This window comes from Chelonia mydas, chromosome 10 (genome assembly GCF_015237465.2).
Source record: "Chelonia mydas isolate rCheMyd1 chromosome 10, rCheMyd1.pri.v2, whole genome shotgun sequence".
Lineage (NCBI taxonomy): Eukaryota > Metazoa > Chordata > Testudines > Cheloniidae > Chelonia > Chelonia mydas.
In genome coordinates this window covers 50720547-50748282 of record NC_051250.2, presented here as the reverse complement: position 1 = coordinate 50748282, position 27736 = coordinate 50720547, and the positions used below count along the sequence as shown (strand labels likewise).

The 27736-nt window shown below is 40.2% G+C and overlaps 1 protein-coding gene across 13 annotated transcripts in view; it reads right to left on the bottom strand.

Moving 5' to 3' along the window:
* The window catches only part of HERC1 (HECT and RLD domain containing E3 ubiquitin protein ligase family member 1), a 213958-nt gene that overhangs the window by 56684 nt on the left and 129538 nt on the right, over positions 1-27736 (bottom strand). For 4 of the 13 annotated variants that reach the window (XM_037911292.2, XM_037911297.2, XM_037911293.2 and 1 more), the window contains exons 31-46: positions 26918-27073; positions 26614-26720; positions 26248-26358; positions 25989-26165; positions 22797-23036; positions 22493-22576; positions 21414-21934; positions 18285-19060; positions 16914-17112; positions 15642-15802; positions 13771-13887; positions 13348-13579; positions 11902-12026; positions 11423-11643; positions 9298-9566; positions 8628-8680 (exon numbers count right to left, since the gene is read on the bottom strand). In XM_037911292.2, the coding sequence (XP_037767220.1) occupies positions 8628-8680; positions 9298-9566; positions 11423-11643; positions 11902-12026; positions 13348-13579; positions 13771-13887; positions 15642-15802; positions 16914-17112; positions 18285-19060; positions 21414-21934; positions 22493-22576; positions 22797-23036; positions 25989-26165; positions 26248-26358; positions 26614-26720; positions 26918-27073 (3549 nt within the window). The remainder of the gene's footprint in view (positions 1-8627; positions 8681-9297; positions 9567-11422; positions 11644-11901; positions 12027-13347; positions 13580-13770; positions 13888-15641; positions 15803-16913; positions 17113-18284; positions 19061-21413; positions 21935-22492; positions 22577-22796; positions 23037-25988; positions 26166-26247; positions 26359-26613; positions 26721-26917; positions 27074-27736) is intronic. The other 9 variants (XM_037911295.2, XM_043524726.1, XM_037911296.2 and 6 more) reach the window with 5 other exon arrangements.

The following is a 27736-nucleotide window of genomic DNA, read 5'->3' as shown; positions in this document are numbered from 1 at the left end:
GATGTGGTTGCAAGATTACTTGGTCTTTGAGGAATACGATATAAGGTGGATGTGCCATTAGGACACCCAGCTCTCCCACACTTCTTGCTGACATGATGGCTAAGAGGAAGGCGACCTTCATGGAGAGATGTAACAGTGAGCAGGTCACTAGTGGTTCAAAGGGCTTGCCCATGAGGGCATGGAGAACGAGATTGAGGTCCCACATGGGGATTGGGTCCTGTAATGTGGGGTAAGTGTTCACGATGCCTTGAGAAAGCGTTAGTCAGTGGGTGAGCACAGACGGCCTTGAGATGGAGTACCAAGATGTTGGGGTGACAAAGGTGACCTGCGTCCTGTGTCAATAGATGAGGCACAAGGGGAGGGGTTCTAGGTGGTCTCACCGCCGTCTGTTTCAGGTATAGAAACCATGTCTGTCTGGGCCATGTTGGTGCAATAAGGATGATCCTGGACCTGTCTTGCTTGATCTTTTGGAGGACATGGTGCAATAGAGGGATTGTGGGGAAAGGCATACGTTAGTGGGGCCTCCCATTTCATAAGAAAGGTGTCTCCCAGGGAATTGTGGCCCAATCTGGCTGGTGAGCAATATCGCGGGCAAAGATTGCAAAGATCTATTGTGGGGAATCTGCATTGTCTGAATATAATTATTATTCTGGGATCCATTTCCCAATCGTGGGTTTGTCCTGCTTAGGTCGTCTGATATTACATTCTGGGGTACGGGCAGGTAAGATGCTATGAGGTCTATGTTGTTGGAGATGCACCAGTGCGAGTGGCAAACTGCTTCTGCACAGAGGGGGTAAGATCAGGCCCCTCCTTGGCGATTTACATAAAACAGTCGCCAAGTTGTCCCTAAGAATCTGTACAGTCCTGTCGCGGATCAGAGGGAGAAAGCGTTGGCAGGTGTTTTGGACCACTCTTAGCTCTAGTAGATTTATGTGGAGATTGGATTCCTCTGGAGACCAGCGACCTTGAATGGTACTGTCTCCCAAGTGTGCTCCCCATCCCACCAGAGAGGTGTCTGTGGTGAGTGTTATTGTTGGGGGTTTTTGTTGGAAGGGGACACCCGAGTAAACATTTGTATGTTGTGTCCACCATCGGAGCGAGTCCTTTACCCTGCTGGGCATTGTAAGACGTCTGTTGATGGAGTGTCTGTGTGGAATGTATACAGTACGGAGCCAGGCACGTAGGCATCTCATGTGGAGCCTGGCATGTTTCACGACAAACGTCGTAGCAGCCATGTGCCCAAGGAGTTGTAGGCACGTTCTGGCGTACATTTGTGGGCTGTGTCTGACAGTTGTAATTAGGTTTGTTAAGGTCAGGAAGCGTTGCTGTGGTAGGCATGCTATTACTGTGCGGCAGTTGAGGTGTGCCCCTCTAAACTCCAACTGTTGGGTCGGTGTCAGAGTGGATTTTTGAAGATTGATTTGAAACCCTAGGTCTGTAAACCGGACTACAGTTGTTCATATGGTGTCGACTGCTGCTGGTGTGTTGGTGCTTTTACGGAGGTAGTCATCTAGGTAGGGAAAGATGATCACATCCTGCCTGCGAAGATGCGCTGCTGCAACAGCGAGAATCTTGGAAAAAACAAAAGGAGTACTTGTGGCACCTTAGAGACTAACCAATTTATTTGAGCATAAGCTTTCGTGAGCTACAGCTCACTTCATCGGATGCATACTGTGGAAAATGTAGAAGATCTTTTTATACACACAAAGCATGAAAAAATAACTCACCCCACTCTCCTGCTGGTAATAGCTTATCTAAAGTGATCTAAAGTGATCACTCTCCTTACAATGTGTATGATAATCAAGTTGGGCCATTTCCAGCACAAATCCAGGGTTTAACAAGAACATTGTAATATCGCAACTTTCATGTCTGTAATCGCGTGACCAGAGAGATTGAAGTGTTCTCCAACTGGTTTATGAATGTTATAATTCTTGACATCTGATTTGTGTCCATTTATTCTTTTACGTAGAGACTGTCCAGTTTGACCAATGTACATGGCAGAGGGGCATTGCTGGCACATGATGGCATATATCACATTGGTGGATGTGCAGGTGAACGAGCCTCTGATAGTGTGGCTGATGTTATTAAGCCCTGTGATGGTGTCCCCTGAATAGATATGTGGGCACATTTGGCAACGGGCTTTGTTGCAAGGATAGGTTCCTTGGTTAGTGGTTCTGTTGTGTGGTATGCTGTTGGTGGTGAGTATTTGCTTCAGGTTGGGGGGCTGTCTGTAGGCAAGGACTGGCCTGTCTCCCAAGATTTGTGAGAGTGTTGGGTCATCCTTCAGGATAGGTTGTAGATCCTTAATAATGCGTTGGAGGGGTTTTAGTTGGGGGCTGAAGGTGACGGCTATTACCAACAGGAGAGTGGGTTTGTGTGTGTGTGTGGGGGGGGGGGGGGACGGGGACCTGGATTTGTGCTGGAAATAGCCCAACTTGATTATCATACACATTGTAAGGAGAGTGATCACTTTAGACAAGCTATTACCAGCAGGAGAGTGGGGTGGGGGAGGTATTTTTTCATGCTTTGTGTGTATAAAAAGATCTTCTACATTTTCCACAGTATGCATCCGATGAAGTGAGCTGTAGCTCACGAAAGCTTATGCTCAAATAAATTGGTTAGTCGCTAAGGTGCCACAAGTACTCCTTTTCTTTTTGCAAATACAGACTAACACGGCTGTTACTCTGAATTTTGGAAAACACCCTTGGGGCAGTGGAGAGGCCAAAGCGGAGTACTTTGTGCTCTGTTTCTGAGTGAATCATGACATGAAAGTAGGCATCTTGTAGGTTGAGGGCTGAGAGCCAATCTCCTTTCTCCAATGCCGGAATTATAGCTGTCAAAGTCACCATCTTGAAGCGTTGTGTTCTTACAAACTTGTTCAGCTTTCGCATGTCGAGAAGTCTGTTTCCTTCTGGGTGAGAAAGTAATGGGAATAGAACCCTCTGCCCCTCTGTTGAGCTGGCATGGGTTCCACAGCACCTAATTGGAGGAGATGTTTTATTTCCTGTTCCAGCAGGTGCTCGTGAGAGGGGTCCCTGAAGAGGGATGGGGAAGAGGGGGTGGGTAGATGGAATAGAAGTAAAGGGAATGGAATAGCCCTTCTGAATAATTTCCAGAACACATTTGTCCATGGTGATGGTTTGCCAAACTGGGCAGAATGGTGAAAGGCGGGTCTCCAAATGGGCTGGAGGTTAGATGTAACTCTGGGATTGGAGAATGTGGGGTTCTCGTGTCCTTGAACTACACTTCAAAACACTTGTCTTGAAGTGGATAGTTGAGACGTAGATGACTGATCTTGTGGTTGTTGATGCCTCATCTGCGGTTGTAGTGTCTTTGAGGCTGGACGCATGGGGCAGTTCGGAACCGTTGGTTATAGAATCTGCCCCGTTTCTTTTTGTTTGCAGGAACGTAGATTCTGAGTGTCTTTAGAGTCACCCGGGAGTCCTTCAAAGCGTGTAAGGACTCGTCCGTGCTCTCTGCAAACAGTTTTTGACCTTTGAAACGGAGGTCCTCTACAGTGGCCTGAACTTCTCTGGGAAACCCAGAAAGATGGAACCAGGAAGCCTTACGCATGACTATGGATGGGGCGATGGATCGTGCTGCTGTGTCAGCCGAATCAAGAGAAGCCTGCAGGGCAGCTCTGGCAATGAGGGAACCCTCTGTAATACTGGCCTTGCATTGCTCTTTTTTGTCTGCTGGGAGACGGTCAAAGGTTGACATCCGCAAAAACGTGTTGTGTGTGTATTGGCCAAGTAGTTTGCTGGGCGGAATTGGAGGGTAGCCGATGAGTAGGCTTTCCTCCCGAAAAGGTCTAGCCTTTTCCAGACTTTATTGTAAAGGGTGGTTTTAGACTGATGTTGCTTCCCCCTTTAGTTAACAGCTTCTACCACTAATGAGTTTAGAGTAGGATGGGCGAACAGAAACTCAGCTCCTCAGATCTTTAACAGGAAGGCGGGGCTGTGGTTGGCATCTGCCAGACAATTTTAGCCAGGTCCATAATGGCTGCATTGATGGGCAGTGCAACTCTGGCTGCTGGAAAGGCTTGGAGTATATCAGTCAGTTTATGCTGTGTCTCAGGTAGCTCTGTCAGTGATATGTCAAGGGAGTCAGCTACTTGTTTCAACAACTCCTGAAATGATTTGAAGTCATCACCCAACGTGGGAGATGGTGGCATTATTGTTTCGTCTGGTGACAAGGACGAAATGTGAGTAGATGGGAGGGTATCACCCTCAGGCGCCTCCTCAGGTTCTTCCACTTCCTCCTCCAGCATTTCTGTAGATGCTGGAGCCGGTGGTAAAGGTGATCGTGTTGGTGATCTGCACCTGGATAGGTGGGGGGGGCCTGATGTCCTGTGCCCTGTATAATGTACATGGGTCCCAGTATGACCAGTTGGGTGGGAGTGCCATGCGGGGTGGCACTCATTGTGGACCTTTCCAGCCTCCCACATCGAGGGATGTTTGGTGCCATGGTGGTCCAGGTTTGGGTGAGGAGTGGCATGGGGTGTACATTTCTGCCTCCACTTCCTCCTCCTCATTGCTGGAAAGAGGAGGGGCTAAGCCAGTGGGGGTAGCAGTCAGGCTTAGTCCCATTCCGGCTGGGGTGCCGTGGGTGCCAAAAAGCAGAGTCCCCAGAGTAGAAGAAACAAGCAGGCCCGCCTGTCTGATGAATTGTTGCGGCACCAGAAGGCTTGGTACCGAAGTTGCAGGCACACTCTGGCTGGGAATCAGAGGTAGTATTGTCGGTACCGTAGGCTTGCTGCATTGTATTGGTGTGACAGGTGGCGCCATTGCACGGCTTGGTGCCTGGGTTTTCGTAGGCTTCCCCGGTGCCGAGCGAGGAGGCTTAGTTTTGTTCTGTGTGCCTCCATGAGAGCTAGACCGCACAGGGTCTTTAGCTCCTCAGGATGTCTCGGTACCGGCTGGTCCCGGCGCCTCGTGGTCTGACTCTCTCAGTGCCGTCGGTACCAAGGAAAATTCTGCAGTCGGAGATGGCTTTTAATGAGGCAAGTCTCGCTGTGGTGAAGAGTGAAACCACTTTTTTGTGGCTTTTTTAGGAGCAGGGTCCTTAGTAGCTGTTTTCGAGAAGATCCCCGTCAGAGGCACCTGTAGGCGAGTGCTGGCCAGGACGTGTCCTGGACTCAGGGTCAGAGGCTGGTCTGAGGGATTTTTCCATCATGAGAAGTTTCAACTGGAGATCCCTAGCCTTCCTTGTCCTAGCTGTCAGTTTTTTGCAGTGAGGACACTTTTGAGTTATATGTGTTTCTCCAAGGCTACAAACACTGCGCGTGGCCGTCTGAGACTAGTATGGAAAGTCTACAGGTGAGACGGCATTTGAAACCTGGAGAGCCAGGCATGTCTGAGAGGCTATGCTCGAGATGGAATGGGTTAGTCCTATTCTAATTCCTATCTTGGTAGGCAACTGCCTGCCAGAAGCGGGGAAAAAAGGGGAAAAAATCCTCTCCTCTTTTTTTTTTTTGGTAAATGGGAAAGACATTTTAGAGAGAAATTAATAAACAAAGGGTACTAGTTGGAAAAAACTAAAATAATAAGAAAGAGCTAAAGCTGTTGAGGGCACTGCTGTTGTTCCAACCAAAGCCAAGGGTGGTAGAGAAGGAACTGTGCGATGGTTGGCTGTGCGCATGGGGTAACCCCTCAGAGAGGCGTAAGATGGCTGCTGCGCATGCGACCAACTGGGGCACTGCTACTACAAATCTCTGATTAGAAGCACAGGGCGCCTAAAGCGGAGCACCCACAGGGACACTCCTCCAAGAAGAACCAGCAGATTTAGTGCCAGAAGATTCCAAATGCTGCAGTTAGTGAAAAGCCTACACCAAGAGTTGGGTTTTAAATAATGCAATAAAAATTTCCAGACTCATGCTCAGATATATATTCAAAGGGAGTGAGTTCCAGAGGCAGTCACTGGGAATGCCTTGCCCTCGTATTCATTACAAAGTATTATGAATGTGGTTGTGGGCTTTGTGCAATTATAGGGCCGTGTTTACTCTTTTCCCTTTTCAGGGGATATATATAAATATATAAAAAGAATAATTTAAAAGTATGATTTTAGTGATAGAAAAGACTGATCATTTCACTCTGGGATTGACAGAGAAGTCAATTAACGTGCTGCTGCCCTCCTCCACCTTTGTCACTCACCTTGTGGAATGGAAACATGCTAACTTACACACCCAGAGAACTCAGCACCTGGTAGAAGCTGAATCTGCCCCTGGGTGCTGGTCTTGGAAGATGCACATGAGCTTCCCCAGACCCTGCTCCAAGGCTCTTCCCTTTAAGGCTGAAAGGACTGAGCTCAGGGAGCACATGACAGGTGACTGCAAGTTGCAAGCAGCACGTGCTATAATAGAGACAACCTCCCCTTAGAAGAGAAAGACCCAGGACCAGGGAAGGACCTGGGTGGGACTCTCCAAAGGAGCCAAGAAGGGGGTCTTAAGTGGTCTTTGTGAGAGAGGTCCCTGAAGAGGGATGGGGACAGAAGTGTAAGGAGCTGAACAGGATAGAATAATCTGTAGAAATCTCTTCTAGGATCTGAGCTGATGAGCTCCCAGGAAGGAAGGAAATGGGAGAGATGATCCCCATACGGGTCGGGGGGGCCAGGAGCAGTGTATGATCTGGGGTAGACAGTTTGTGACTCTCAACCAATGGGTCAAAACAGGCATTTTGAGGATGTCACCGACTGAGAGGTTGCTAAGAAGAGGGCGTAAGTCTGGGCTTTTGCCTCGGGCAGTGGGGAGGGGTTCAGCTGGTCTGATAGTGGACTGGGCAACACTGTTGAGATGTCTGCAATTTGCTATATTTTCTTTTCGTTGCAGCTGTACAGATGTCCAAAGACTGTAGTGTTACCCAGGAGTCTGTAAGAGAATGAAGGGACCCATCCACGGAATCACTAAACAACTAAGGCCCCTCAAAGGGAAGATCCTTGACAGTTTTTTGTGCTTCCTGGAGGAGGCCAGAAGACTGCAGCCAGGAAGCTCAATGCATGAATACTGTCATAGTCATGGAACATGAAGCTGTGTCAGCAGCATCAAGTAAGGCCTGGAGAGACCCCTTGGAAACTGTCTGGCCTTCTATAACGAGGGCCTGAAATTGTTCTCTCTCCTCCTGGGGCAGATGTTCAATAAAAGATGAGAGTTCTGAATAGACTGTGAAGTCATATTTTGCTATCAGGGCTTGATAACTAGCTACTCTGAACTGCAAGGAGGCCGAGGAGTAGCTCTTGTGACCCAGAAGGTCGAACTGCTTTAGCTCCTTATCGGATGGTATTGAACGGGATCAGTGTTACCTTTTCTGTTTGTTAACAGCTGCAACAACCAGAGAGAGAGAGGAGAGGAGAGTGGAAGGAAAAATATACTCCGAGCCTCTTGATGGGATGGGATGTAGTACCTTTTGTCAGCTCATTTACAAGGGAATGGGACAGTAGCTGGGGTTTGCTACGCTGTGCATGCTAGGTTAAGCAAAGCATCGTTGATGGGCAAGGTCTGCTACCCTTTTTATAAGGTCTTGGAAAACCTTAAAAGTCATCAGCGTAAGAAAATTGGAGAGTCATGGCAGCCTCATATGGTAAGGAGGAGGATTTGTGACAAGGTGGAGTTTCTTACTCTTCTGTTGGTTCCTCCTCTGAGAGATGTATCTGTGGGGCAGGGCCTTAGGCCATCAGCTAAAGCTCCTGACAAGTCCTCTTTGGAGAGGGTACCCTGTAAAAAGGGTTGCCATAAGGAGCCCACAGGTTGCACTAAGCCCACGGGTGTGCGGCATAAGGGAAAGAGGCAGGACTCCAAGGCTGACCTTGCCAGCATAGTCAGGTGTGCTTCCTCCTAAGAGCCTCCCCTTCAGTGGTAACCTCAAAAGAAGAAGGCTGGAAGGGGGAGGAACCTTGTACAGATTGTTTTTGAGTCAAATGAGGGATCATCCCCTGCATCCACTTGGGGGAGGAGGGGTAAGTAGTGCCAGTACCCAGTTATCATATCAGCACCAGGCCCCTGGAAGAAACCTGTACTTGCATCGGTACAGATATTTGAAAGAGAGGATGGTGAGGCAGTGCCAGAGAATGTTGTATCACTACCAGCTAGAAGTAAAGCTCAGTACCCTCAAAGAGGTTGCATGGAGACTGTGTTGGTAGCAGTGGGCGAGTCAGCAAAGATGAATATGGATGGCAAGTAGGCTCTTGGAGGTATGCTGGTACCAGTGTAGAGTACTGGTGATTTGGGCTCTTTAAGGATTTGCAGGTCTTCATGAGATAGGAGCCAGGACTGTACCAGGGACTCTGGATTGGGTTCCTCAGGTGTCAGAATGTCAGGTCATATTGAAGACTGTACCAAAGTGTAATGAGTACAGCGTTTGCTTCACGCTACAGAAGACAGTAACAATGAGGACTGCACCTTGGCTCTGGACTTGGGAGGCCCTAAGCCCAGTGCTCGTGCCGCTCTAGACAGCTTCTCAGTATGCAACATGGTCTTCTTAGCTGGTACCCTGGATACAGTACTAGAGGGAATGGGAGCCTCAGTGGCACCAATATTGGGATGTGAGGTAGGCACGGACTTGTGTACACTGCCGACAAACATCTCATTTCATAAAAGTAACATGTATCTTCAAAAATTCAGAGTAAAGAAATACCTTCATAGACACTGTCTTGCTTGCCTATTAAATCAGGAGCCTGGCCTTTGTACCTGCACCAAACAACAAGAATATTTTATTAAGAGCATACTAAGTAAAAAAACGCCTCAAAAGAACAACGATATACACATATTTATATTTAAAAATAAAACTATATTACAGTTAGGTAATATGTAAAAGGTTTTCTGAGGATTGCTACTCAGGAACAATAGTCTATTTTTAATAAAAGGCCTGTTAAGAGTGGGAGCCTTATACGTACATCCTTCAAAAAAATCCATTTTGTGATATTGAAAGAAGGATCCAGTGCTAGTATTCCTAAAAAATATTGTAATAGCTTCATTTTTAAAGCTGCTGGGCAGATCAAACTACTTACTTGTTTCTTAGTAAAATGAATTTAACAGGGCTTGAATCTAGGCTCCAAGGAGTTGTTTATTATATGTATTTTGGAAAATTATTAAAAGATAAAAGGATTTAATTTTCCCTTTCCACAAAAGGTGTGATCATAGAAAGATTTTTAATCTCAGTTACCACCAACAATACTGGTACAAACTGTAAAGCTGGCAAATCAAACGCTTCTTAAGATACATACACTGATGGACGTTTTCAATTTTCCCTCCTAATGAAATTTCCCAAACCTAATGAAACCTCCCACCACAATTTTCTTCTGTACCTTTCTGATGTTGATGTCTTGGATTTACTTTTCAAGGCCAAATATTTCTCTCTGCAGCTGCCACACAACAGGTAGTAGGGATTTCCACTTCCACATTCACCACCGAACCATCCATCCACATAGGAACCATTGCTACGATAGCCTTGTCGATTTGCACTACGGCCACAACCAGGGTGATTTCTTTTCATGTGTTGATTGAAGCTGACAACACTGGATTCACACAGTTCACAAACTACCACTTCTTCTCTGTCTTCAGACTCACAAACATGCTGTATAATATAATTTTCATATGAAATTACTAGATATAGAATAATTATGCTCATAAGAGTACTTCTATTTTTGTTAAGTGGTTTTTTCTATGTCTGTTAAGCATGCATGACAGTATTTGTGCTGTAGGTTTTACTTAGAAGCAGACCAGAGATGGCTAAGTTATTGTGTGTGGGGGAAGGTGGCAGGTGTCTTCCTTTTTGATTATAGTACAACATTCCCATAAAAAAAAAAAATCTTATACTTGTGCACTCTCTCACCCTGATCAAGCCCAGTTTAGCTATCCCGACCTTCTCATGTGTAATAACTTGTTCTTCAAAACAAGTATAAGTAGTTGATCTTTCATTTTATGCTTTCACAAAGTACAGAAAGGATGATTTAAAAAAAAAAAAAAAGGGGGGGGGGGGGAGGAAATCTGTCCCAATCGGTCACATTATTAGAATTTCTGTCTCTAAACTCCTTACAATCCAGTCCTCAAGAATCATTCTGCTTCAGCCCACCAAAGACTATCTTTATGAGTTATTCATTTCTTCCTTAAAACTTGACAAAGTCTAGATACAGAACGGAAAACATTTAACAACTTTTCAGACTGTTGGCTACTACATTCAGTGAGTGACACTGATTAATGCTCAAGTCAACACATACTGTACACTAAGGTGTCTGAATTTGGAACTCACTGATCTAAGATGGCAATTCTACCACAAGCTGGTACTACTGTCAAGAATCTCTATTTAAACAGACTTACCAGGAACTTAAATTCACATGGCCAAATTTTCAAATTCTGCCTTTGAAACTGCACATGCAAATATGTTCATATTGTCTGAATGTGCAAATCAGGTAACGGCGTGTTACAAAACCCCCCACAAGTTTCGACTGAGCATACTAATTTGTGAAATCAGCCAACAAAGCTGCATACACAACGTCTAAGGAAGCTGCAGTTATTAAATTTACCAATCCCATTCTAATTATAGGGAACACTGAAAATACCACAACAAAGGCAAATACTGTATGTGAGATAGTAATAGTAACTTTTTAACAGAACCCACTGTAACATGCATAACAACACTGAACACAGTCATACTAAGATAGCAAGCCTAATTCACCTGTAAATAACACTGCTGTAAAACAGGACTAACTCCACTGAAGTCAATGGAGTTACACAGGTGACAGGAGAATCGAGCCAACCATATCAACTTTTGCAAAACCTAGATGTAGTAATAGTATTATAGGACACTGTCACAAAAAAAAACAAAGGCTCTCAATCCTCTTCATATGACTACAATGAAAGACAATACGACTACAATGAAGGAAAAAAAGCTAGTCTGAACTAATGGTTCCCTCTAAATACAGAATACAAACTTTCATTGCTATAAAGAAGATACAACTGAATGATGAATGGGAACTTTATTCCATTTCACTGGACAGTGTCTCCTATCAGTTTCACTTGTTTCCTTTGTTTGTTCTAACTGAAGAATGGTTAGCAATTGTTTTATCCTTATACTGCTTTATCCCACATAAATTTAGCAATCTAGTACAGGTGTTTGTTTTCTAAGATTGGATGTCATGATCAAAATAATTTAGCTAATGTACCACTTATCCCTTTTCTTAGGGAAGAAACTAATGAAGTTTGTGCAGATGAACACAGCAAGAATCAAACGAATAAATTAGTTATGTACTGCTGTCTTCTCATTAAAGTGAGGCGACAGACATCAAAGTAGCTTTAAGCACCATTATGGTTTAGAAACTCATTATGTCCAAGCAGAAAGCTATTAATGCAATGTGTTATTTTAATTTTAAAATATGATTTTGCAAAAAGCAGTAAGTAAGTCAAAGCAGCCCCAGCTGCAGTCACACACACCCAGGTAGGCCAATCCAATACCTCTGGGATCCACATTCCCAGAATATCATTATCAGTGGCCAGATCCTGTCCAAACATTGCTTCCATTGCTTCATCATCAAGGTCAATTTCTAACTCTTCATCCAAGTTGAAGTCATATAAGGCTCCTGGATCTTGCTGCAAAGATATTCCCTCTCTCCGACTCTGATTTCTGTGAGCCTGTACTGAGCGGTATAATCCCGCTCAAATCAAAGAGAAAACATTCTTTACTTTGCATGTAATTAAAAAGATAACCTATTCAAAAGCTTTTAAAAAATACTACTAGTAAAATTAATATATTATTTATTCATTACTGTATAAAATAAATTAAGCTAAATATATACTGAAATATATATAAACAGGATTGATATTTTTAAAGTTCCATATTAGATGCTAAATACCTTCTTCTCACAAATTTACCAAATGAACAAAAGATATTCGAACCATTTTAGTGCACTTACCAGCACGTGCTAGCAACGTTCGGGCAGCTAAGTCAAATTTGTGTCTTCTTGTTACTGCTGACCGACCTCTTGAGGGGGGTCCACTTCCAGAAGCAGCATTCTCTGCATGATCCATATTATCAGGACTGGGAAAACAGTTTGAATATTCAACAGGTAAGCCAAAAAACATTTTGCATGGATCTTACCAAAAAAAAAAAAAAAAAGTGAAAACACTGATGATAGTAAATTCAATTCTCTCCCTCCAAAAAAGGAACTTCAGAAATTTATCATCTTGTGTCTGTGCATATTTATACTATAACCTCCATTAATAGTGAGAAGGAGTTGCATGCAGGTATTACATCAGCAAAGGAACACAAGAAGGCTGATGTGTCTTCCTTCACTTACTCTGTGGGGCCTAGATATTGCAGGAACCTCAGAAAAGTATTCATTTTACATTCTGCACACTACTATAGAATAAACGGGGAAACAACAGAAATATCAACATCTGTTTATCTCCTCAGTCACTCTCCCTTTTCGACAAAAGGATATATATATGGAAAAGTAATCTTTAAATGTGTGACTCCTAAAATTTATTCTTCACCTGAAGTTAAGTCTCTGTGACATCATAATTATCTCTAGAACCAGTAATTGTGACACGCAGGGTCAAATATCTAATCAGGATTAAGCAACCAAACGCGATAAACTCTGAGACAAAATGACACGGTTTTCACGCAAAATACTTCCTAATAAAAATCTGAATGGCTTAAGATTTATGACACAGGCACAATTGTTTCTATATAAAATGTTTTTCCCCCTCACAATTTGCAGTATCTACTTTTTAAAGGACAGAATTGTTCTTATGAGATAAATATCAATATAAAACAAAACACTATTCTTTCCTTTCTAGAGAACAGAGTTTAAATCTGCCTGAGGTCAAGAATGTGATTAAGATTATTGGCTTTAGTTTAGTTCCTGATTGATGTATCTCTTCATCATAAAGTCACCACCTAATTTAGCATAATCAGCACAACTGAAAGTGCTTTTGACTGACAGGTATTAACACTATCCCTCCCCTCAGGAGTGAGCCATAACTTAAAAAGGAAGTGAAAGTAAGGAATGCAGTCGCATTATAAAGCTCAATGAGAAAACGTGCATGAGCTCTGCATTTTAAAAAAAATTAATAAACTAAATATCCAATGAAATTTCTTTTCATTGTAGTCAGACCATTAATATCATATGGTTTAGTTATCTTGGAGGGGGATATATTCAGTTTACTTTTTTCTTAATAAACACAATACTGTAAACAAACATATACAAAAACTAATTTACTGACAACTCCACTTCTACGCATATACAACTTTAGAAAATTAATTCATAGTGGTATTTTGGAGTCTTCTTCTGGCAACTATCAAATTGCTGAAATAGCAGCAGCAGGATTTATGCAATCAGAAAAGAACTACATTTTACCTTTCACTGAAACCTTCCTCCATTTCAGTGGCATCAGCTGAAGGGATATCTCCTGGGGATTGTAAATAACATTGGTCACTAGATTTTCCACTGCTTCCAGAAACTATTGTCCCATGATGTGAATCTGCAGTTCCTTCTGACTGGGGCTCTTCATCTTCTTCATTCCCAGGATGCTCTATCATCCACATGGCCAGTACTGTGATATTCTGAGCATCCGCTTCTCCTCTTGCACCTGAAAAGAAAAAATCTTACCTCATAATTTTATATCACTGTTGATGAAAAAAATCCATTTACTCTTTCCATAATTCGCCATGGCATTTGTGAGTTCAAAGCTTATAGCATACAGTGTTCCATTAAAAAAAACCTGTTTCTTATTAAACTGTGTTTTCAAGTGTAATAGGTATTATTCAACAAACAGATCACCTGTGGCTTCCATAGCTTTTGCAATCTGTCTGAGAGAGAATCCCATTTCTAACAATGGAACAGCAATGGCAGGTGGAGGAGGAGAAGTTGAAAGCCGACTACTTGGATCTGACAAAGCTAAGAGAAAAAGAAAAAAGTTAACCGATGGTTGCATAAGTTATTGATATTCTTTTGCCTTTCTTCGGTCTTTTGCATTTTATTAGGCTTCTTTAACCATTTATTCCATTATTAGTTGACGATTAAGAATTAAAGAAAATTTGTTCCCTGAGAACTTTCCTTCTAACATCTTCACTAATTTGCAGCTCTGGATCATCTCCTTTCCATAATAAAACCAGAGAGAGTTCCTCTTCCTTTAATTGGCCAGATGATGGTTTCCAAGACTAGGTAAACATTTACTTGATCAATTAAGGTCAATGCAATTTCAACATTTTGAATTAATTTATTTCTTTACATCCAGTTGAAACCCTACCACGCTACTCTTAGATAGACTGGACTAAGTTCAGCTTGACTGGACTTGGTTCAGAGGATCAACAACCTTCAGGAGATCACACCAAGATATTTTGCCATAATTAGCAGCTAGACACACTTGCATAGCTGCTGAGGATACTTCAAAGTCTCTTTGAAGGGTGTGTTCTATCTTCCTGTACAAGAATCTTTCAAAAGAAAAAAAATCACCAACGGAGAAGGATTATTATATCCTTGAAAAGGCCAACATCTCTCCAAGAACTGCTGCCCCAGAGCTTAGAAGAAAAAAAAAAAGATTTACACATTACTTGCCATAAAGGTGAGGATTAATGTCTGAAAGCACTAAAGTAGCAAGAGAACTTGCTGCCACCTAATCCTAATGCTGGAGGCAAAGCATCTGGAAAGAAAAAAAATGAGGCAGTCTAGTGGCTGAGCAGACAAGTTGCTAAGCAACAGTCTGAGTTGCCAAAAATAGCACTACAGAAAGGAGACAACCAGAACTGTGGATTAATAAAGATGTTATGAAGGAGGAAAACATAAATTGTATACCTCTATCCTGCATCATTCTGGAATTTGAAAAAAGTCTCTCCCCCTCAACACTGAGCATCAATTCTAGAGGAGAGATGTTGATTTAGTTTTCATGTTAGTCACTCAAACATATGAGCTGACTTTCTCTTATTATATTATTATTACTACATTATCAGGTGAACATTTTACTGAGTGATGTCAATGATAACTCTGACATCAGCAGGAGTAGGGATTTACTGATGCAATGTAGAAATTCTAATAATGGTGCTTCCAACTGGATATGATCATTCCTCAGATAAGAGGAAAATAGTCAGAAAAAATGGTGCTATTTAATTACTCTATTCAGTTTCAACTTTTTATATATTACTCAAAATAGAAGCTTGCCCCTGTAGCTCACAGGCAGGATTAACTAGAGAGACTATATTTCAGAAATATACAGTAATGATGGATATCAGAAAACAAATCAATTCATTCTAGTGCTATAAGTGATATATTCTTGGTTGTGATGGATCACTCTTGAAGTCTGTTCTGTTAAGCAACTCTGTAAGTAAAGACCAAAAAGAAACTAAAATAATATTCTAGAGTTATTTATCATAGTTGTTAATACCACCTGTTCATTCTTGTACATGCTACCAGTACGCAATCTATTCAGCCACTTATAAGCACCAATTTTAACTTTTTTTTCCCTAGCAGTCAGTTGCTGGCTTTTAGTACTAAGATCTCTACCATAAGATTTTAGTTATGACATGCACACTTAAATTTTATCAAAATGTAGACTTCAAATTAGTTAATGATGCCTTAAAAGCTTACACTGAACATACTTAAATTTAGGAAACTCCTGTATTTCCTACTAAGTTATTTGTTGCTTACAAGTATACCTGTACGATTGGCAGGTCTTGTGGACTGGGAATCAGGAGAGGTCAGACTTTGCCTCCTTCCCACTTCATCAGAAGGAGATGTTGGTAAGGAGGATATTGGAGGAGTTTGTGCACGTCGTGTTGGAAGTACTGTAGTGGTTGGGTAACTTGAGAACATTTGCCTTTCAAAAAAGAAAAAATGTATTTAAACTACACTACATCTCCACACTGTGGAAGTCTTGCACTATGCCTACCATCAGCTAGTACTAACCTAGTTAGAGAGAGGGTGGGCACTTAAAGGTAGCCCATGCTACCTTGACAGCAGAACCCAGTGCAGTTTCATATAAGGTTAGGGGGCATTATTCTGGTGGGAAGGGCTCTGCAGGGACAACACAATCCCTACACGCTGTGGCAGGGCAGCTCAGTTTTGCAGCGTGCCTCTGCACAACAGCACACAGGAGTGGGTAAAGGCAGGGTATGGGCTAGATTAGGAGATTCATCATCAGAAGTACTCTTCCTTCCAATTTCCCAGAACATCTGCTCAGTGTCCAAGCCAGCTATTCTGGCCAGAGGATATGTCCTTTAGGAGCTGAATGTTCCAGAATGTGAGGCCTCCCACTGTACTAGTCCTCTGTTCCTAGCTGCCTCAAAACAGCCCCTAAAGAGTCCTAAGAAGAGGGAAGATCGGTATGGATCTGCAGAAGCAATAACTCAAAACTGAATTCCATTTAATGAAAAGAAGCTTTCCTTCTTCATCATGAATAGCAGATCTACCCTGTAGGAGATTAACTAGGAGTATCTCACTATGACAACCGAGGAGACTTTCAATACATAGGATCTGAAGGAAAACTCTCTTGAACCAAAGTCTAATCTAGCGCCAGAATCAACAGTAATTAATTAAAATGTTAAGTGTTGGCAGCCTTTTAAAAAACAACCCAACAAACAAAAACCAGGACATGAGGAAGGGTATGAGGAAGGATATAGGGAAGGTATTTTTAATAGCTTCCAGTTCTGGAACATTAAGATCCTAAGTGTACAAGTGCCCCTGAGCAGCTTTACTACTACTAAAAGTCCAGTGTTTTCTGAGATATGGTGAGAGACATATAGCCTATCTCTGTAGAAACAATTCATGATGGAGAATAAAAGTAACAGAAATTTGAAAAAGCCACCCAACAGGACAAAGACACTAAGTAGTAGTATATCAAAACGACCCACTTGAGCTAGTAGAAAAAAAACAGTCAAATGTACTTTTTTTTTTTTTTTTTTTTTTTTTTTTAAAGTCAAGCACTCTACCTAAGAAGACTAAGAGGCATAACTCCCGGTGATTCTGAAGCTGGCACTGTTTCAGTATCTGTTACTGGGGTAGTAGCAGTAGTAGTATCCTCCAGAGAGCTGCTCATGAAAGATGTAGTACTAGAAGCAGAAGGACTGGTAGTAACTGGTGTTTGGGCCTGCTGAGCTTGTTCACTTTCTTCTGCTTGCTGGTCTACTTCTGCAATGCAAAAAGGATGTTACAGGAACATTAAGGTAATGCTACAGAATGAATGAGTGGCTCTACCTAGCCTTAAATTTTGTGTAGTGGTGTTTATAAATATACATACATCCACATGCACAGTTTACAAAAATATTTCTGCCCAATATCTTGCTGACTAAGGAAAATATGTTGGCCAACTCATGTTATTCTCATAATGATGAAAAGTTTTTTTTAAAGATGGTTAGAGAGGAGAGCAAAAGCTCCTTTCTTCATTAGATCTTATTATAGATGCTAAACTACAGCACTTAGATTGTAACTTTCCCTTTTGTCTGAGAGATCAGGTTTAAGAGATTAAGACATGTAATCTCTGGTGTGGAAACAGTTATTTACAAAAAATACTATGTAAAATAAACCGTATAGTTTCCTGCAGCAAAAAAATCTAGACTATTTAAGAAGTTTTTACATCTGAGCCAGTTGGATCTTTGCCATTTTTCATTTATTTGTTCTTTTATAAATAAAACAAAGAGGTTCAAAATCTGCTATTTAATTGGCTATGACTGGGAGAGTGTGACAAGTAGCTTCCCTGAAGTTCCGACAATGTCACACTACATGTATACAGAGATTCTAAGACGAAGAGCAACACTATTTGTATTATCTCCTTGTCTCTTCAAAGTCAGCATCACATCAGCTAATTCCAAAAAACTCTGCTCACTGAGGGTTTAAACATCATTGGTGGATTATGTTCAACACATTTATTCTTCATCCGCACTGACCACAACCATGGTCAGCCATGCTAAAATCAGGTAGACCTGTTTCACAATATAATACAGAAAGGGAGAATCTATCTTTCAAAGTTGGGTATAAACACAAAATATAAATCTATTTTTTCTCACTACAGTGATGTGCATTCCTCCTGCATATAGCTCTGAAAGTGTACCCTAAATATCAATCTCTATTTTAATAAGCTATGCAAATAAAGGGGGGGGGGTTTGAATCACCAATGTCCATAAATTCTACAGAATTGATAGGATTTGCTACCATTCTTAATTTTGTTGGTTTGGATTACCACAAATGTCAATCGCTGCAGAAATATAAGCCTATATGTTATCTATGTCCATATTCTAGGTAATTTTAAGTTAGCTCTAATTAACTTTACAAATCTATATATTATCATAACTTTAAAAAAGTACCTTGTTTAATTTTGCCACCAAACTGGTCCTCCAACAGCCCATGAACCACTAACTTGTAGATCATGGCTTGTGCTCGTTCCAAATCTGCTAGTCCTAGAGCTCTCTTTATTGGTGAACGCATGACTGCCCTTTTCACCATGTGTCGCATCAGGAACTGCAATGCAGCACGCATTTCAACATCTTCATGAACAACTGGAGAACTAGCACAATCAGAATTGTGACCATTTTCTGCAAGGACTTTTGGTATCAGTAGTAACTCAGCATATTTACTACAACTAAGAAGAGCACTAAGTGATTTCATAGCACCAAGGTAAAGATAGGATAACTGTACTGCTCTGATTTCTGACTGTACTACATCATGATTTCTTGGTATGTGTTCATGATTCTTTCTTTTTCCTTCTATGGGTTGATGCTGGGACTCCATACCTAGTAGTGTTGGTTCTAAAGAGAAGGAAGCTATTTCGTTTTCTGACTTGGAACATGTAGTGATAGGTCCTTTGATATCATCAGCACTTGGTAGTGATCGCATATCTGATCCAGCATCCCCCTCTGTTTTCTGTTCAATGTCCCCTTTATCCTCAGTCTCATGCCTGTGTTTTTTCTCATGTCTCTTGGCACTTTGTTTTCCCGTGTCTTCATGAATACCAGTCAGATAGGTAAGGTCCAGCAACACAGTAGCTGTCAGTCCACGGAATCTTGCAACATCAAAAGGCAGTGGTTCACAGGGCTCCAGATTATACAGTGGAGTATCACTAGGCGACCAAAAAGTTGGGAAGCTTTAATAAAGATCAGAATGACACAGGAAGAAGCAAGTGAGGGATAGACAAGAGGAAAGTACAGGAAATAATGTAGGCAAAATAAGACGTAAAATATACTTAATAAAATAATTTAAATGAACAGACAGTCTAAAAATTAAATGTAAACAAGGGAAAGAAATGAGGTTATGATCAGAAAACGGGGATATATGATACTCAACATAAAGGCAGTGAGACATGCACACATTTTCAACAATGAATGTTAATTTCTAAAAACTTCATATAATCCATCACTTAGGTAATGACAAGTTTCTACTGCATTATTTTAAATGTTTTAAGACATTTACAATATAATTTCTTATAATTATAATTTAAGCGTCTGGTAATTGGTTTGAGCGAAATTTTATCTTTAGTTTATGAAGGACACACAGGCAAAGATTTAACCATGAAAACTTCTGAACTTTTGCAATGTTAACTTAAAGCTGTTGCCAATGTTTTATCAATTTCACTCTACTACTTGTCTTTTTATTGCCAAGATGCACAAAAACGATAACCAGAAGCAAAAGCATCACTAGCAATGCAGGGAGCAATTCCATCACTGAATATGAGTCTACCAGTTTCTTTTTTAAATAGGTCAACAACATCCATTCCTGCATCTTAACAATGACCATTCAACTGAGGCATACCATGTATGTAAGAGCTCCTACCCCTGGTGACAGACCCTTATATTAAATATTGCCATACGAGTCTCTGCCTCCATCATAAACAGGGCAAACAGAAGAAACCTGCAGGCATATATTTTCCACACATCCCGCAGATTTACAATTCAGAATCTTCCCTACAGTTTTTGATATCCTCAATATTTTCTTCAGCATTTAGACTTTCTTAATTTTTTTTTTTTTTTTTTTTAAAAAAGCAGGCTTCCGTTTCTAACCCTTCTAGAGATTAAAACATTCTAAACAATAACCATTACAAGTGTTGTGTTACGGAGACCTTGTCTATATATTAATGAATATCACACCAGTTTAAATAGATTTTAAAATTGGTACAATCCCCTTCTATGGACTCACTCAAATCTGCTTACATCTGATTTAATTTGGTAACCAAATTAAGTGAAATTGATTTAGTTAAACTGGCACAACTTTTGTGCATGCACATGGCATTAGTCTGCAGACAGGCTAACACAACAGCTCTAAGAGGTGTGAACAGCCACCATTCATCTCAAAGAAGAATTAAACTTTTAAAATTTAATTATGCCCAGAGTCAAAAGAAATCAGTGGTGATGAATTTATTTAGAAGACTGGAAATCAAGCTATCTCCAAGAAACTATGAATATAGGGAAATCTAATTTTCTGCAGAGAACACTCAGCCAATTCACAAATATAGGAGAGCAAGAAGAGTCCATGAAGTTCTCCTCACAGAATTCTCTTCAGATGTGCCTCCCATAGATGGAGACACTCGAATGTCTGTAAAGAAGGCAGAGGTACAGTCACCCAGCCCTGCAGATTCATAGGATCTGCTGGAAAGGAAACTCCCAGTTTGATGAAGGGATAAATGTAGTGTTAGTTCTTTAGCCATTGAAGGCAGACCAGAGCATAAGTAAATGCTGCTTCAAAGCGGCATTAACTTAGATGTGGCTATCCACCACTTTGAGAAGGGAGAATCATCCCACCTGCTGGCCTTGACTCCTCAAGACCCATGGAGCAATTTCCACAGTGACCCAAGCAGGAGAAGACAATGTAGCAGAGCTATCACTTCCTAATTCTGATAAACCAAAACAGAGTTTCCCGCCACTTGCAGAGGCAACCTAGCTCATTATCTAAAGCAAAAATGCAAGCTAGTCAATAAAAGTTTGTGTCCAAGAAGTTGTCATAAAAATTCGAAAGATAACATATTAATAAGCCTATATATATAAATTTCAAACATAAGCAACACTTACGTCAAATGTAGCTCACAAGCATGTGGATGTCCTCAAATTAGGAAATTTAGAGTCAAAACTCAGTTTAAAAACTACCAAATCACGTAGATGAATTCCAGTTTTCCAAATGACAATTATATACTGGATATACAAGACAGATATTTTATTTCTCTAAATTCAAAGTTCAACTGAGTTGTTTTTCAAATCAGAATTCTTGGAAGTTGATTTGACAAGCTGAATGCCCAAGCATCTACTTTAAACTTAAAAGTTACTAAAAAAGGAGGACTTGTGGCACCTTAGAGACTAACAAATTTATCTGAGCATAAGCTTTCGTGAGCTACAGCTCACTTCATCGGATGCTGTAGCTCACAAAAGCTTATGCTCAAATAAATTAGTCTCTAAGGTGCCACTTTTCTTTTTGCTAACTAGTTCAAAGAATAACTGAACGCACTATACCTGATAGTAATCTCTGCTTCATCCCACTGGACCTTAGCAGACGTACTGCCCTCTTTGACTACTCCAAGTAAGGTGGCATGACGCCCAGTTTGCTTGTGTACACATCGGCCTCCAACTCTAAGACCAGCATCAACTCCACCAATTACTGCAAGCACAGGCCACACCTCTACACAGAGAGTCTTAAGCTGAAGTTCCGGGAGGTCAGCAAGACCATGTCTACTGTGTTTATTTTTCTCCTCTTCTTTATTCTCTTTCTCCTCTCTCATGTCATTCTCATCTCGGCTTTGGACCGAACGACTTTTCTTCAGTTTTTGACCTGCTTCTTTAAGGCACATTTTGATTTTGTGCAGCCGTTCCATCATTTTCTTATTGATGCAGTGTGTCCAACGGTCTGCACGATGAAGAATGCGGATAAGTTGGATAGTGGCCTCTGCGAGCACTGCAGCAACAGGACTACAGATAGGGTCACCAGGTAGCAAATCTCTTGGTGTGCCACGCATCTGCATATCACAAATTTTCACCTTAGTGTTTAAAAGAAAAATAAAAAATCAAAGTTATGCTCTCAACCTGTGTTTATAAAGCTTATTCTAATTCCATAGTCTTTCCAGCTGAATTGAAAACTCTAACATTTTTGTCTTTTTGTGTCTATCATATTTTCTTGGTATTGAAGAGAAAACTCACCTGCACCTTTACAACAAACTCCAAAAGAACTGTGAAATGCAAGAACTAAATAAATTCATGGCTTCTAAGAAAAGAACCGTAGGTAGTCCAAAATATTCCTAATACTGGAATTTGTTCCAATTCTACTGACAGACATCTGGGTACAAGATTCAGAGTCTTGTAGGACAAAGTACAGGTCTATCAATAGATTGTAAAATGTAGGAATTTAACTAAGGTCTACTACATATTTTTCTGGTAGTGTAGTAGTGACCCAAAATTCATACAGCATAACGAACAATCAGTGGAGTTCTTTCTACAGACCAGTTAAAAAGCAGTCAACATTTCCATATAGTAGGACAAGAAGCAAAAAATAATCCCGTATGATCTCTTATTGTTATGCAGATATAAATTTCAGTTACCTTTTCTCCTGGGTTACTGCTATAGAACATTACACAAGGGTATAATTCTGCTGCATCCACATCTTCAAAAGCTAGTTTTGGCTCCTAGTTAAAAAATAAGACAAGGAATAGAAACTTTTAAAACAACAGGTTTTTAGAACTAGACAATTTTAAATAATTATTTTTACCTTTTAATAATCTTTACAAGTAATAAAACTAACTTTTTTGTGGTTTTAGAATCATGTGTAAGTTACCAAATGTTTACAGTCAAAGTTACAACATGAAAATATTAAAGAAAAAAGAAACACAGAAAACAGTTAAATACCTCTCCATTTTTACCAAAGGAAATGGTTCTAGCTTCCATATCTAATACACATGTGATGAAGTCTCCTTGGGTAAAACTGGACAGAGTCAAAGTCTGTTCCCCATTATGATACAGGTTACCACTGTAGGCTCTATACAGCCACATATCTGAGGTAGTGCGATGGTTAAAGTCATGTACTGGCCAGCGAGACACTCCTACGCATGTGCCTTCATTGCCTCGATTTTCCTTCACAATATAGAACTAGAAGGATTAAAAAAAAAAATTAATACCATGGCATAATTCAACATTCCAGTATAATACTGAGCATAGGAATTATTATATTCAAGGAGTGAGGAGAATATACCCTTAGTATAAGAATTTAAGGAGAGTTTTAAATATATTACATGTAAAATAGCAAAATTTTCATAAATTAATACCTTTAACACATTGGTTGAACGCACTTTTCTTGCCTCAAAAATTATATTTTTCCAATTGCAAGGTCAGTTTCTAATGAGTGACTTATCCTGGTCTACTAGCAACCATTAGTATTGAGTATTTGGACACCAACAGATGTCTCAAAAGTTCATGTTAACTTTTCCAGACATAAACCAAATTCCGGCGCACTTTCAATTTAAGAAGTATATATGTACCTTACAAGTTAGGAGGTAAGATATAGTTGAAGTAATGTTAGTCAGCAAAACAAATTAGTTTCACTCATGTTTAAAGTCAATGATTTATCCAGAAAAGCACAAGCTACAATATACTATCCTCAGAGAGAAAGAATACAGAAACAAAACAAAAAATATAACTCCATATGTAACTAGGTTTGTAACAGAACTACTCTGGATGATTTGTTAGAGAATTACCTTGTCTAACTGAGAAGTGTCATTTACCCAAGAGAAAATGTATGCATTCTCTGAGTGGAGAAATTCAGATCTACACAGGCTGGTGATTAGTATTCCCTTCAGACGGTAGTGCAGCCTTATTTGTCGAAAACAGAAGCTACGTAGTGCATTTGCATTAGCCTACATATATCTGTAAAATCTAGTGAAAGTGAGTGTGGAGGCCTACACAATAAATTTTCATAACTGATTTAGTAAAGCTTTGCCTTTCTCATCCAAAAGCTGGCAGAGCTTCTTGTGACATAGACCTTGACCTGGGTAAGACAGGGCAGGCCTTGAGCAATCATCTTTGGCTAACATGTTTTGGCCTTCTCCCTTTTTTTTGTCCATTCAAAATTAATGAGAAAAGTAATCAGTTTTTTTTTTCTTTTTTAAAGCTAGTTCTGTTTACATAGGATTTTATGGTTCATCCAATATTAGGAAAGAGGAGGTATATCAGTCTTGTTGAAGAGGACAAATCCTTCATAGGGAAAATCAGTAGGCACTGATGAACAGAAGGTGGCACAATATGGAGGACAACCTAGTGATAAACTAAGTTTGGAGAGCCTGTATACAAGGGCTGTTAATCTCAGACATCTGACAATTATCACGAGAATGTGTGATAATAAGGATTAAAAACAGATGGACACTTGAAAGAGGTTCATTAGGAGGAGTGCACAGAGAAAGGATTCAGAACCAGAATTTTAGCCAAAATGCTAAATGGGTCAGGTTAGCACAGCCACTGCCACTAATAGGGCCCAGTGTCAAGATTCCGAGACCTGATGCTTACATGGTGTGTGTTGTTCTATTGATTTCAAAATGGACTATTTGCAGATTAAGGTACTCCTAATTATGAGCAACGCTACTATTATCTGGCCCAATGTGTATAAAGAAAGGCATCATGCAAGTATTTTGGTAACAAATCAGTCCCTTCCAAATGTCTTGAGATGGATCTTAGACTAAGATGAGAGAAATTCAGTAAAGTATTCAACAGTCTGCAGGTGGCATACAGCTGGTTAACAGGCAGGAAGAACAGAAGAATTCATAGGATCTTCATCAGAGGAAAGGGCCTTCGGGCAGCAGTTAGCAGCAGCGGAACTCAGTTTGGGGACAGCATGTCTTCTGAGTTGGCAACCTCTATTGTTGAAGAAATTTGACAGAAGAGTGAAACAAAAATCAGGTGCACTCCACCTGATACCAGGATGCCACTGATTAGCATCATCCTGTGTGTTCACACAATTAACAGAATGCAAATTAAATCTAGCTCTTTTGAACAGTGTGGAGGGGAAAACTTCAAAGGGTTAGTAAAATTAAGCATAAGAGGTAAAACTGCAAGGGTGAATTTTAGACTGATTAGGAACTTGATCCTGGAAACAGACCTTTGAAATGCAAGGATAAAGTCAGTTCATACTGAGTGAGGTAATTGTGGCCTAAGATGTCTAGGGCAGTAAAAAGGTTCTTCTGAAATGAAGAGCATGAAGAATAATTTATGCTATTCACTGACACATTATCAAATAGAAGAATGACACCAGAGACTGGGGTAAGGATGTTGGAGAGAGTACATTGACTGATGGGCCCAGACTGGATTTTAACAGATCATTTTCTTTTATGTGCAGGTGATTTTTAGACAAGATTTTGGCAAGAGCAAAGAATGGGATAATCCAACTTTGCTGTGGCTGCCACAAAGGTCTCCACTATCAGAGAAGATACATCTTGGAGAAAGGGGATAGATCCACATTCCAAATCCCAAAATCTAGCCTTACTCCAAAATACAATTTCAAAACATTCGGTCTAATTACCCTAAAAACGGGATTTATAGTACACAGTTTTGCAAAAAAAAGCCACGAAAATTTACTAGGCCAGATACAAGATCTACTCCCCCTTTTACCATGATGATTGATAATAAATAAACAACAAATTAATTCATCCTTCCCCACTGCTTCCCCCCCCCCCAAAAAAAAAGAACTAAAAAAATTAATTGCAATGGGGAAAGAGAATTTTGCAAGTCTGTTTTAAATTTATGACTTTTATACTGACTGTGGATTTAAAAGGAAACTACCATCAACAATGAAAAAAACAAAGGACTTCATAGCCATCTGTTCTTGTTTTGAAGCAGCAACTAAGAGATCTGCTCCAGTGACACCATAAACAGGAGCACTCAAAATACAGCATTGTGCAGTTTATTTTAGATAGAGAATAGTCCTTTAATCACTAGGTTTTGCTTCTTCTGTAGTACAGCATGTTCTTGAATATTTATTTATAAAAAAGTATTTTTCTGAAGCAAAGAAAGAACTGAAGACAAAATTAAAATAATGCTTTTAATTCCATATACCTTCCACTGATAACACCCAGAAGTGACTCCTGTGGATGCTAGTCCATATCCTTTACCTCCACTGCCATGAGTTAAAATCTGCCCATTCTCTACTATGCAGCATTGAGCTTTCTCAGGATCAAAGGACACTTCCTGTATAGGAAGATTCTCATCCTCTTCTTCAGTTTCTCCCTGCTTCTATCAGAAATGGAACAAAATAAACACCTCATAATTATATAACCCAGAAGTATCTAACGAAAATTTTAAAAAGGACTATTACCTGCAGCTTCATTTCTTGTTCTCTCTCTTTTATTTGAATTGCATATTTAGCCTGAGCGATCGGTGTCTCCCACATGCAGTCAGACAGAAGTGAGAACAATCGTTCAACAACCTGTTGTATTAGAACATACTTCAAATCACTTTAAATCCCAAACTTGTAAAAACAAATAATAGGTTTAAACCATTTTGGTCTATTTTGTAACTAGTTTAAGATCTGTAGTGATCATTCATAGATAAGTAAATACAGTGAGCATCGGGTGGCCAAAATTCTGAAAATCTAACAAGCACGGCTTAATTTAAATTTTTATTGTATGAGATTTGCTGCAGAAAACAACAACTTAAAATGTTTATTTAAAAATATATAAACCTGAGCCATCTGATCATCTTCAACACCAGATTCACAAGCAGGCAACACAGCTTCTAGTACATGAAGTGCAAGGAGTCTGGTCCTTAGGTTGCCCACTAGGGGTACTCCTTCAAGAGGAAAAGTATGTTACTGACAACCACTAAAACACATTGAGTAAAACTACAATAATGATCACAATCATAAATTTACTAAAATCAATTAATTTTTTTAACTGAGCGCTGAATAAGTGTAACGTATGTTAGAAACAGCACACACATACATATACATACAGACACAGAGAGAATCCATTTTGAATAGATCATACCTGAACAACACTTTTGAGATGCAATATTAAGAAGCACCTCTGTCCATTTGGGAGAAGCCATTTTTGACTGAATGGCTTTTGAAGAAACAACTCTTCGAAGAAAGACTAAAAAGTCTCCCAGGTGCAGTTCTGCTGCATGTTGCTTTCGGAGTGCAGCTGAAGAGTAAAATAAAGTTATTGCTAAAAATTCTAAGCAATGAATTGATTGATATATCTGCACTAAACAGCCTACATATACACAATATTTAGGTCATGAAAAATGTCAGAAAATTCACAGACACTTAGTTGGGGTTCCAGGCTTACTTTGTTTTTGAGAACAGTGAGAGCTCACAACAGAATGCCACCAACCTTGGCTATCCTGTAAGATTGTAAAACGTGCATCAGCATGCATCTGGCAGATCATAACTACAGTAGAACCTCAGAGTTACAAACACCTCGGGAATGGAGGTTGTTCATAATGGAAACGTTCCTAACTCTGAACAAAACATTATGGTTGTTCTTTCAAAAGTTTACAACTGAACATTGACTTAATACAGCTTTTAAACTTTACTATGCAGAAGAAAAAAGCTGTTTTCCCCTTCATTTTTTTTAAAGTAGTTTACATTTTACCCAGTACTACATTTGCCTTTTACTTTTGGTCTCTACTGCTGCCCATGTACTTCTGGTTCCAAATGAGGTGTGTGGTTGACTGGTCAGTTCGTAATTCTGGTGTTCGTAACTCTGAGGTTCTACTGAACTCAAAATCAGCCACATGTGCCTTATGGAACACAGAGAGACTATTTTAAAAAAAATAAATTAGGTATACAGCTATACGCAAGT